This window comes from Pagrus major, chromosome 7, assembly GCF_040436345.1.
Source record: "Pagrus major chromosome 7, Pma_NU_1.0".
Taxonomy (NCBI): domain Eukaryota; kingdom Metazoa; phylum Chordata; class Actinopteri; order Spariformes; family Sparidae; genus Pagrus; species Pagrus major.
This window is the reverse complement of record NC_133221.1, coordinates 29,485,163-29,497,054: the sequence shown is the minus strand read 5'-3', so window position 1 is coordinate 29,497,054 and position 11,892 is coordinate 29,485,163. Positions and strand designations below refer to the sequence as shown.

The 11,892-nt window shown below is 40.8% G+C and overlaps 2 protein-coding genes across 2 annotated transcripts; both read right to left on the bottom strand.

Moving 5' to 3' along the window:
* Positions 1 to 2,369: 2,369 nt before the first annotated feature.
* LOC140999719 (troponin C, skeletal muscle-like) lies at positions 2,370 to 6,480 on the bottom strand. Its single transcript, XM_073470240.1, has 6 exons — positions 6,335 to 6,480; positions 4,509 to 4,582; positions 4,018 to 4,161; positions 3,448 to 3,562; positions 3,177 to 3,313; positions 2,370 to 2,929 (listed from the first exon to the last, which is right to left on the bottom strand). Exons 1-6 carry the CDS (start codon positions 6,478 to 6,480, stop codon positions 2,898 to 2,900), a joined length of 648 nt encoding a protein of 215 aa, XP_073326341.1. The 3' UTR covers positions 2,370 to 2,897.
* A 423-nt stretch (positions 6,481 to 6,903) lies between these two features.
* LOC140999718 (troponin C, skeletal muscle-like) lies at positions 6,904 to 11,648 on the bottom strand. The gene is made up of 5 exons (XM_073470238.1): positions 11,486 to 11,648; positions 11,156 to 11,299; positions 10,923 to 11,037; positions 9,282 to 9,418; positions 6,904 to 7,361 (listed from the first exon to the last, which is right to left on the bottom strand). The coding sequence occupies exons 1-5, from the start codon at positions 11,646 to 11,648 to the stop codon at positions 7,330 to 7,332; spliced, it is 591 nt and encodes a 196-aa protein (XP_073326339.1). The 3' UTR covers positions 6,904 to 7,329.
* Between the last annotated feature and the right edge of the window lie 244 nt (positions 11,649 to 11,892).

Sequence of the window (11,892 nt, the reverse complement as noted above, 5' to 3'; positions counted from 1 at the left end):
TTGCTTAACAGTTTTGGATCTCTGTAGGTATGGGTCATGAAAATTAATTTTATAAACCCTTCAGAATATCACGGACATATGTAAAACTACTGTAATTTAAAGTTAATTTTTGAGTTTCACTCCCAACTCATCAAATACTGACGCTTTGGGATGGCGGCCAACACGGCCTACAATCCCAAAGTGTAAGTATTTGACAAGCCGAATTGGACCTTAAAAAAATGTGTCAAATGTGACTCAAGAAAATCAAGAAATAATTTTCAAGACTTTATTCAAACAAGTTAGCGATAATGCAAAACAAGGAGTAAATACAGAACGACAAATAAATAGGTGTCAGGCAGAGTTCAGCACTTGATGTGATTGCTCCAAATGCAGTCCTTGAATTCTGGCCTGTAAAGCAACAGATGAGCAACATGATTAGATATTTTTATGGAACAGAGCTCGACTGTCCTCAGCATACTGTGAACATATACACTTTCAATGGTCAATACTTCAGACATTCGCGGACAAAACTGTACAGATACTTTTTTTTCATTTTATCTATTCATGCTTTTGAATTGAAGTACCAGCCCTTTATCTTTCTTTACATTTTTCTGCTTACTGTGTTTATTGTTCTGCACCAAAACACAAATTCAAGTTGTGGAAAACAACTTGGCAAAAAATGTGATTCTGATTAGGGCACTTGTGTGTCCAAGTCACATGCCTGGTCAATATACTGTACAAACACAAGTAGTTTAGTTGTAGGCAGTGTTTGTCAGAAAAAAAGCACCAGTAATGTTCTACGTTAGATGCTGACCTGCTCATACAATCCTTTGAGCTTGAAGATCTTCTACTTGACATATGAACGCCTGCTCCTTGACCTGTCGCCCTCCCACGTCCATGGCCTCTGCCTCTACTTCTTCGGACACTGCTGGTTGCCCTCCTGTCGTCCTCTGAGGGGATGACGTGTCTTCGTCTTCAGAGTCAACGATGCTCTCATCGTTGAAGCACTAACATGCAAAACATCGTCCAATACAATATTCACATTCGTCTGTGAATCACTGAGGGTAACAGAATAAACATGTAGCAGGCCCATCACTAATCTTGTTGTTTTAGCTTTGCCATTTCTAATGTTACCATAGCCAGCTGTTGCTAGCTAACCAGCAATGAGTTACAACATCTAAGTAGACTTTCAAAACAATTTCTGAGTGCTAACAAAGCTACCTTGACAGCTATCAGTGCTAGCAATGGCTGTGTTGTTTGTTTACGTTCAATATGATAATATTGGCTGTTTACTTACATGTGAATGGGACATGAGGTAGCTATTTGTAGTTAGATGTTGTGATGAAAACGATGCACCGATACACTCTCCTCCCCACCGCTCGTGAGGATTCGGAATCCGTCGGTGGTATTCGGCAGTCATCGGACAGTGCGTGTTCATGGTTTGGGGGGGTGTGGCTTTGGAGAGAGGCCTGAATGCAGGGGGCGGGGTTTACTGGCTGGACACTTTCAAAATCTAGCCTTGACGGTGTTTCCATCTTACCAACCCCAGCTTTAAAGCATACTTTGGCGCATGATTTCTTGTGCACAGTGAAACAACTGATTGTCAGGGAGGTTTTCCAACAGCACCGGAAGAGCTGTTGTTATACACGCTTTGTAGACTCCAAATAATAACACAATCGGTACATTTGGGAAGTAACCTAAACAAACTGTTTAAGGTGACGTCTTTCACCTTATATTTTGTGGGAAATAGTGTACGTATGGTTTTTGTGCTACACACTGTCAATCTCTAAAATTGGCACCACCTTGCACTTCAACTGTGACTGCAGCAATACCTTAAAGGTACCAATTTTACACACATTATAGTGTTTTGTGGCTTCAGAGCCAAGCTGCGTGTAATCTGATAAATAGCCTCTGGTGATGTGATTCAGTGGCTAAATTGCATTATCGGTAATGTAGGTGGCAGGTTTTGAAAAGCAGTCCAGTGGTCTAGCATTGCACTCCTATAACACTGTTGGACTCATTACAGACAGTTTAAAATCAATTGATCAGAATCAATACAGCAGAACCAGAGATATCGGCTTTTTTATTCCTTGAATTCTTCTTCCTTTTCAAAAATCTGGTGTCTACATTACCCACAATGCAACTCAACCACTGAGTGACATCACTGGAGGTAATTTAGCAGATTAAATGCAGCTTCCTCTGGAGCCACAAAAGGCTTCATGCTACTTTTCACTTATACAGTAAGACCTGTAAACACATGTGTAGAATTGCCCTTTCAAAGTCAGTAGCTGATTTTGCAAGCTCACTTGATTGGCCATCTGACATGTCGGGTTAAAAAAATCTCTTGAGAGAGACAAAACTGACTGTGGTTCAAACAAAATGGACAAAAAGAAGAAACAAACAGATTTTATTGATATTCCCTCAAAACAAAATTTTTTACACAGACCGTAAATACGACAGACCAACTACAAGTGAGCATGAGTTAGTTAATTTATTCTGTTCAAGCAAATTACTTTGTACAGTGAATTGGTTGACTTAATTGGTCTAAGCAGCAGGCTGCTGTTCTATCTAGACTAGATTCTAGATCAGATTAGCTTCACCAGCATGAGGGGGGGTCGCTGATGACACGCGCCTGTTAATGAAATGCAAAGGGTTTGTGCAGTTAATTTCTTCAATGCATTCATGGGCTGTCTGCATTCACAAGCGAGGCTGGGGAAGAGTGTAGCCCAGCCAGCAACCCCTGCCAGGTGCCCTAGCTGTCTGTTGAGGATGTCTATAAGGATGGAGAAGAGAGGCAGTGAACCAGGTGGACAGGAAGGAGGAGAGGGAGTGTGGGGGGTGGTTTGAGTGGTTCGATGGTGCTCAGATGGATGGGGGTTCACAGGGGGGAGGAGGAATGTCCATGAGTCTTTCTGGTTTTACTGCACATTCTCCATCATCTTGAGGAATTCTGGGAAGAAAAGAGAGATGGGACATCAGCAGCAGAAACAAACTGAATCCAACAAGGAGTGTTTGTCAAGTTCACATGAGAAGTTCAACTAAAGCCTGCCTAAAGCCTGTCTATTGAAAACTAATCAATTACCCTTATTCAATTAAAAAAACACAGACACACAGGTTCTTTATTAAGTTAATTAATAACTGGAAAAGTGACATTTTTACAACATGTTCATCATCATTTTCATCATGCCTCATCATACCGTCAAAGTCCAGCATGCCGTCGGCGTTCTTGTCTCCATCCTTCATCAGCTCATCAATCTCGTCCTCTGTGATGGGCTCGCCGGTGCTGCGGATGATGAGGGCGAACTCCTCTCTGTCGATGTAGCCGTCGCCGTTCCTGCGCAAAAGACAAAATGTATGGGATTGTAAACACAAACAAGTAATTGCATGAGACAGTAAAACACTGCCTTCAGAGAGTGAGTACAGCAAACTAAGTAAACCACATTCTACGCAGTAACAGTGTGAACGTACTTGTCGAACACACGGAAGCACTCTGCCAACTCTTCCTCGCTCTTGCCGGCCTGGTCCTCCTTTAGCAGCCTCACCATCATGACCAAGAACTCCTCGAAGTCAATGGTACCGCTACCTGAGAGTGATAATGAAGCAACATGACTGATTAACAATGGTCAGCCCGACCAAAGGCCCAATGTCCTGCTCTCCATGTAGAGACATAACAATGCGCTCATTTTTTGCGAACAACTTTACGCCTGACCCACAGTAAAATTAAACACTGTAATTAAGTTAGCCCCGATCTAGGCCTATATGACGTAACGATCTATACAATAAAGTAAAACCAAGAGGAAAAATGTGTAATACTCTGTGTACGCATCTGCGCGTAAAACTCCCTAACCTGCGCCTAATCACAGTGTTTGGGTTCCAGATAATTTTAAATACAGTTGCTCAGTTTATTTGAACTGATGTGAAGTACATATAATGTGCCAGGGTCATGTATTGCTTGTGCGTAAAAACGCTCATTGTGCACAATGCGCACAGCGGGCCTACTGTGTTGGTATCAGAGATACACTATTATCCATCGCTCACCGTCCTCATCGACCTCCTCGATGATCTCATCCAACTCCTCTCTTGTTGGGTTCTGGCCCAGCATCCTCATCACGGTACCCAACTCCTTGGTGCTGATATCACCGCCACCGTCGGTGTCAAACATGTCGAAGGCGGCCTTAAACTCTGTAGAAATCAGAGATGACAGAATGTGGCTCCTTACTCAAAAAATGACTTAATTCTCTGAATTCCCTATATCTCGCTTTTCCTAACCATATTATTTATGTGCAGTAATCCATTACAGTACTGTTACGATGTATAAAATGATGATCTAAAATGCTCTGCCTTTTCTTATAGAGCTCATTCTGACAGAAATATCATAGCAGGTGGAATCGGGTGACTCATTTCTTTTTGATAATTGAAAACAACTTATCTCATACGCTTATCACCTGACATGTAACCTGTTACTTAACTGCTTCCTGGGCAAAGTAACGACATTACGAAAGTAACGCGTTACTGTAGCCTGTACTTACCAGCCAGCATTTCCTCGCTCAGGTAGGAGCGGGCCTCTTGTTGCGCGTCAGTCTGGAAGAAAACAGGGGCCACTCTGTCACTTCATCATTCACTTCATTTACACTTTATTCATCATTCTAGTTAAAAACCTGTTGATTGAGCCTTTGGCCTTGAGGCCAAATTGTCGCGACAGTAGCAACCATACCAGCTGTGAATCATTTTCAAAAGAAAATATCCTTAAAAACACTGAATTTTTTAAAAATTTCCCAAGTACAGTAATCTAGAGTAAAAACACAATTTTACGCACAACACAGACGATACAGTTTTGGAAAATTACACGAATTAGAGGAGTATTCGAGAGATTTAGTATTTTAACGTCGTTTTTGTGATGATAACATGCTTCCATAAATCATGTCTTCCTGGATATGGGCCTAGTGGCTGCGCCTCAAGTGGATTCCTGAGCTTGCTGAAAATTAGTCGGGCTATTTCAGGCTCAACACATTAGGCCGGCTGTATATGGCCTGCAGATATCCAATCCCCGGGAATTTGTTGCCTAAGCAGAATCCGCACCTTCCCAGCTGACACGCAGCCAGCTCCACACCTTCACTTTGACAAGCATTAGTAATATTTGCAATAGATAAAAAAAAAATGAAATGGGGGCTATTAACAATTCATTAAGAATTCTGTTTAAATAAACTGAAAATATTTGAAATGTTTAGTCTAAAATTAAGTTTCTAAAGAAAAGGTCGAAGCAATTTTAAGAAAAGGCAGCAGATAAACATTATCAATAGAAGGAAACATGCTTCTCAACAACTCAACCCATGGTTCTTTAGACTTTCACATGCCTTTATTAATTAATAACTATATCTCCAATCCACAGCTCTCATTATCACTGCTTATTAACTAATGGCTGATTGACCGAGTTCAACTGGTCATTTGCACGAGTGATTGGTCTTACCATGTTTGTGGATTAGCTTTTCCCCCCCAAATATCCAAGGATAAAAGAAAAGCCCAAAGGAGTGGTCAATCCGTGTGCACCCCAACAGAGAGACTAGACGTCAAGTGAAGGGTCTGACACACTTTAAACGGGACAGCCAGGTCCCGCCCCCTGCCTCTCACAGGCCTCCAGATTTAGTACCCTGAACTTTTAGGGTTCTGGGGCCACTGTGAGCCAATCACACTTTGGACAGGAACGCTCTTGTTTCTTAAAGTTGAGTAGAGGTAAAGTTGGAGGTTTTAGCGCTTTTGTTGTCCGGGTCAAGTTGGGAAAAATCTTGAATGGAGATAAAAGCGAAAGGTGCAGAGGATATTACACTGTCGGTCACCTGGTTAGTTAAAACTGAGACCATCACAGGTAGGGTGTGAGAAAGAACTGTGACACACTGAAATAATTCATACTGAAAAGCACACATTCACACAAAATAATAGAATGAATGCATTCAGTTTCTTTAGAAATGGCCCCGAAGTAGCTTTCAGTGGTGATCTCCTTCAGTAACTCCACTCAAGTTCTCATTAAAATTTTAAAGAAATAATAAAACTAGAGCTCTTGCAGCTCGTCAGTCAGTAGACACTGTTGATTTCTATTCAAGCGGTGGACGAGGAGGGGGAGTCAAACATTTAAAAGTAGGTTATGGGTTTTGTGATGATGGAATTTCAATCTGAGTGTGAAACTCAAGCCCAGGAGAAAAATGCCCCTATCTCACCCAACCTCCCCCCTCCCTCCTCCTCTCTGCCTCCACCCCTTCCACCGTGCCCTGAATAGCCAGCAGATTTTAGGCTGAGGGAGGACGGGGACGCGAGGCGAGCGCCCACACATCCTGATGCCACATCGGCTGATAAACACAACCTGATGCTCCTTATATGGCGGGCGGTTCCTGGAGGGAGGGCCCCGAGGTGGAGGATAGGATGCTGAGGAGTGGAGCAGCCGTGGAGAAAGGGGAGGGATGTTGTTGGGGGGGCTTGCAGGCTATATACCCAGAGGGTGAGCTGCATTTTCCGAAGGGAGAATAAACTCATACGCTCTTAGACTGCCTTAAGCCTACCTGCTCCGCTTTACATTCAGACTGGGGTCATTGATTTGTTTGCTGGGAGACCGCTATGTGAAGATCACAGACTAAGGTGGAGAACAATCTTGAAGAGATCAATTTAAACCAGATTTCTGAACGTTATTTAATAAGGCAGCAAGGAGGCTAGTTTGAAGTTGGGACTGGAATAGGAAGATAAGACCAGTTGAAGTCGAACAAATGTGTGTGCGCGTAAAAGGAGGATGTGGTTGGTGGTATAGAAAGTGCAAGTGCTATGATCACAGGACAGACAGTGATGATCTACAAGTCCCAGAAAGCCCCCTGACAGATTAACAAAATCAGATGAGATAAAACATGTCAGGCATGCAAGGCGGAATAATTTGCAAAGATGAACAAGGTAGAAGTGGATTTATTTAGAAAGCACAGAACAGGGTGGAGAGGATATTTAGTTTTGAGGAGGAGGAGGGTGGGGGTCAAAGCTTGGTGGTGTAGCATTTCTGGAGAAACAGCAGCTGCCAAGGGGACAGCTGGGTGGCTGAGAGAAGGAGGGGGGATAGTGCCTTCGTCTTAAAAGGTTTGAACAGATATTAATAGATATCCTCTCCAAGCCCAAGGGTTTCATATGAGAAGGGGAAGGAGGGTGAGGGTGGGGGTAAAGGTATATCACTTGTATGCATTTTGATGTCTCAGAAACTACGTCATATTTATAATTGTGCAGGGCTTCATAGCATTTAGAGTTTGATCTGAGCAGATTTCCATCAAACAGTATATTTTCTATTCTATCTGAGGAAGGGCCACCAAGGAATGTAGAGTCACATTACTGGACGTTTTCCATCATCTTCAGAAACTCTGAAAAGAGCAAGAGAGGGCAACAGTCAGTCAGCCAACCATCAATCTTATCAATAAATGACTACACATAAGGTGTGTGCAGACTTTATCAACTGTAGTCCTTTTCAAGTTCATATTTTGTGAGGCAGCTGGTATCAGTTTGAAAGGTTTATGGAAGGTTAACATCATAGAGAGCTGTGAAATTTACCAAGATTTAAGCCACTCTACATAGGCGGTAAACCAATAGGTTTGACGGTTTACCCTAATGCATGCTGTATTTACATGAAATAATCGTAGTCACCCAAAAAACATTTAATTTACCAGGCCTTCTGTAAAGGAATAGTTTTTCACTTTACTTTAAGCAAACAATGACCACTTATAGTGACTTCTAACCAGCTTGCCATGTTTTACAGCCGCATGTAACACAGGGAGTTCATTGCTTAACATTAAGCATCCAATGGCCACTTACAGACAGTGACTTAAATCACATTATTATCACACATTATAATAGTGATTATAATGTGTTATAAAATGATTATAATGTGTTACAAGAGAATTTTAACATACTATGATCCTTGCACATAGTGAGTGACCAGCAATTGTGCTTTATAATGTTTTGTGATTATTGTTATAAAGCATTCTCAATATTTATGATTGCTTATAACTATAGACACACTATGACGCATTATAAGTATGCCTGTAATGCATTATAGATATCTGCGTCATAATGTATTATGATTATTGTTGTGAAGCATTATGAATAGTCATGAGTGCTTATAACTATGATAACACAGTGATATAAGCATATTACAGTGCATTATAAGTACATATACAATGCATAATAGACTTCAGCGTCATAATGTATTATGATTATTGTTATAAAGGATTATCAGTATTCATGATTGCGAATAACTATGATAATACAGTGCTATAGGTGCATCATAACACAATATAAGTATGTTTTTAATGCATTATAGATATCTCTGTCATAATGAGTTATGATTATTGTTATGCAGCACTATGAATATTCATGAGGGCTTCTTATTATGATGATACAGTGATATAGGAGCATTATAATATATTATAAGTATGTCTTTAATGCATTATAGACATTGCTGTCAAAACAAGTTATGATTATTGTTATAAATCATTGTCAGTATTCATGAGTGCTCATAACAATGATTATACAGTGCTTTAGGCACATTATACTGTAAGTATGTTCATAATGTGTTATAATGCATTATAGACATGGGCTTCTTGGAAAGTGTTACAAAAAAAAAGATAGCTTGATAACTGCTTGATAACTATATCTGACCATTGATTATGAGGCCGGAGCCAGCAGCTGCTTAGCTTAGCTTAGCATGAAGACTGGAAACAGGGGGAAACAGTTAGCCTGGCTCTGTCAGTTCACAAACTCTACCTAAAGACACCTCTCAAGCTCACAAACATGTTATATTTTGTTTGTTTGAGTCGAAGTGTAAAAATTAGCTGTTTTACAAGAGGGTTATGTGCTGATTGTCATTTTCTCCCTGTGGACAGGAACAGCCAGGCTAGCCATTTCCTTCTGTTTCCAGTCTTTATGGTCAGCTAACTTAACCGGCAGCTGGCTCCAGCTTCAATTTGGATGGGCAGTTTTGAGAGCTGTATTGCCCTTCTTATCTAACTCGCAAATGAAATAAATAAATTACCCAAAATGTCAAACTATTCCTTTACACATGAGAGTCCATTACAGACAGTGCCTCTAAAGATCAAACCAGACATACATTTTACTGTATCATGCTGCTCAATATATCAAGCTTAACCACTCAAAAATGTTGTTAGTGGATCTGGAGGTCCAGTCTGTGGTTCTCTGCTCCTGATAATACAACAGACATTATGGAAGACACTGCGTAGTCCAGAGGACTGAAGAAAATCTTCCCTCTACATGTAGCTTCATCTTACCATCAAAATCAATTTTGCCATCTTTGTTTGAGTCTGATTCCCCGAACATCTCATCAATATCTTCCTCTGTGACGTTTTCTCCCGTCATATGAAGGATAACTCCAAACTCCTCACGGTCAACAAAGCCATCTCCATTCCTGTGGATAAAATGCAATATATGATTCACACTGTGGGAAAAAAATATGTTGCCTCAACATCGGAAAAGGAAAATACAAATGACTGCTTGTTTCCATCCACTACTCTCATGCAATACTGAAGACTTAGAAAGATAAGCAGTAGATGGCACCTGTTCTCCAGTTGGGTTCCATTAAACGATTGCAGAAGAAAACGGTGCAACAACATGCCGTAATTAAATAAACACCAGTTAAACCATTTTACAGGCCTGTCTTGAATTATCCCCCCGTTACTACAATAACCACCTAACAAATTATCAAAAATTACCCCAAAATGATTTAATAATAATATTCAGCTATTTTACACTAAGCATTTAATAAATAACTGGGACCATCTTTAATACATTTCCAAGAAGCTTCCAACCAATTTAGTTTCTGCTTAACTTCTGCAGAAGTTGGACAGAAACTAGGTGAAAGTTAAAATGGCATGATCAGCAGGTCAGTTAATCGAAGTACATTTTCTAACCATTTACATTCTCCCAATTCAACAATCAATCAGGCTGTCTCTCCCTTTCTCTGGGAGAAACTCTCTCTCTCTCTCTCTCTCTCTCTCTCTCTCTCTCTCACACACACACACACACACACACACACACACACACACACACACATTATTTCAAAGTTCTGTCCTTATATTGTGTTTTGCTTCTCAGTTCCTCCTTTTGTCTGTTTTCCCTCCCGTTTTCTGTGTTCACCTGTGTCCCATCAGGTTATAACCCCCTGTGTATTTAAGTCCTTGTCGTCCGATCTCTCTCTACCAGTTTGTCTGTTTCATCATTCGTCTCAGTCCTGTGTCTCCTGTGTCCTTCCTGCTCCTGCCTGTGTTTCAGGGCTTCTTTGGTTTGTACTCTTATTTGGGTCTTTTGTATTTTTTTTATAGTTCTTTATTCTTGGTTTTGCCCTGCCTGCTCCTTCTGTTTTTGTCGCCAGCTTTTTGTGCTTGCACTTTGTATTTTGGACTTTGTATTTTATGGACATTGGTGTTCAGCTTTATTAAGTTCATTTTTTGTCCTGTTACCTGCCTGCTTGTGTGTTGCATTTGGTTCCCTTTATGTTTCATCCTGAAACGTTACTTTTGATTATGAAGTTGTATTTCTTTAGCAATTTTAGCAATTAGCAATTTATCAATTTATGGTGGCTAGCTATATACGGTTAAAAAAAAAAAAAATTAAAGCATGATCAACAAAATCATCAAAAAAAATCATCATCAAAAAAATCTCTTCAGATTTGGGCTAAGGCAAGCCAGAGAAAGGCAAAAATAGGCTAATATGAGGAATGTTACTGTCTCCTACCAGTATGTATCAATCTGGTCTGTTGCAGGTTTAAGGAGCCGTATTACTTTTGATTTCAACAACTTTTTACATGCAACAAAAATATTGTAATTTATATACTTTTCAATTGAGCCATAGCACAACATGAAAGTCCTGTGCAGTTACATGGTGTTTGTATGTCTTTCTGTTAGGTGCCATACTTGTCAAAAATACGGAAGCATTCTGAAAGCTCTTCTTCACTCTTTCCAGCCTGGTCCTCCTTTAACTGTTGCACCATCATGACCAAGAACTCCTCGAAGTCGATGGTACCGCTGCCTAAGTAGAGGGGAAGGGGGATAAGTGAGAAGGGAGAGGGCAGGAACAAAAGATGAGGTGACATTAAGGAGCCTTAAGATGCAAGATCGGTTGTCTGTTGACCACTCAATGATCTCACCATCCTCATCCACCTCCTCAATGATGGCATCCAACTCCTCTCTTGATGGGTTCTGGCCCAGCATCCTCATCACAGTACCCAACTCCTTGGTGCTGATGTCACCGCCACCGTCGGTGTCAAACATGTCGAAGGCAGCCTTGAACTCTGGACGAGAAAACAGAAATAGCTCAGACTTGGAAAAGTTGAAAAACATGGCAAACAAAATCAAGAGGGGAAATAGGTTCTGGATCTCACACTATGGGAGGCCAAATTCAACAAGAAAAATTAAAGTCAGATGAAAATCAATGGCGGACCCTTATCCAGTAACTGATTCATGTATGAAGGACTGACCTGAAATCATCTCCTCAGTCAGGAAGGAGCGTGCATCGCTTTGTGCGTCGGTAGGCTTAAGAGAGGCGAATGAAAGTCGGTTGGAAGGACAGCAGTGGAAGGAGGGGGGAGAAAAGGGAGAAAAGTTATCATTTCTGTCAGGTGTACTCAACTGCAGCTGCATAATACTGTCACTGAACATGTAAGTCATTCAATCTTTACCAGGACAGGATGTGCGGAGTGACTAATGCAGAGCCTGTTTACGATAATTCATGTACTGTAGATTACTGGTGACCACTTTTTTGAGACTTTTTAGTTGTTCTGCTTGTTGTGCAGCCATTGATTTCGATTCACTGTATATCATTCCTGTATCTATTTTGTTTGTGTTGTTTTGCGTTTGTGCAATCCACACTATCGTTATGATATTT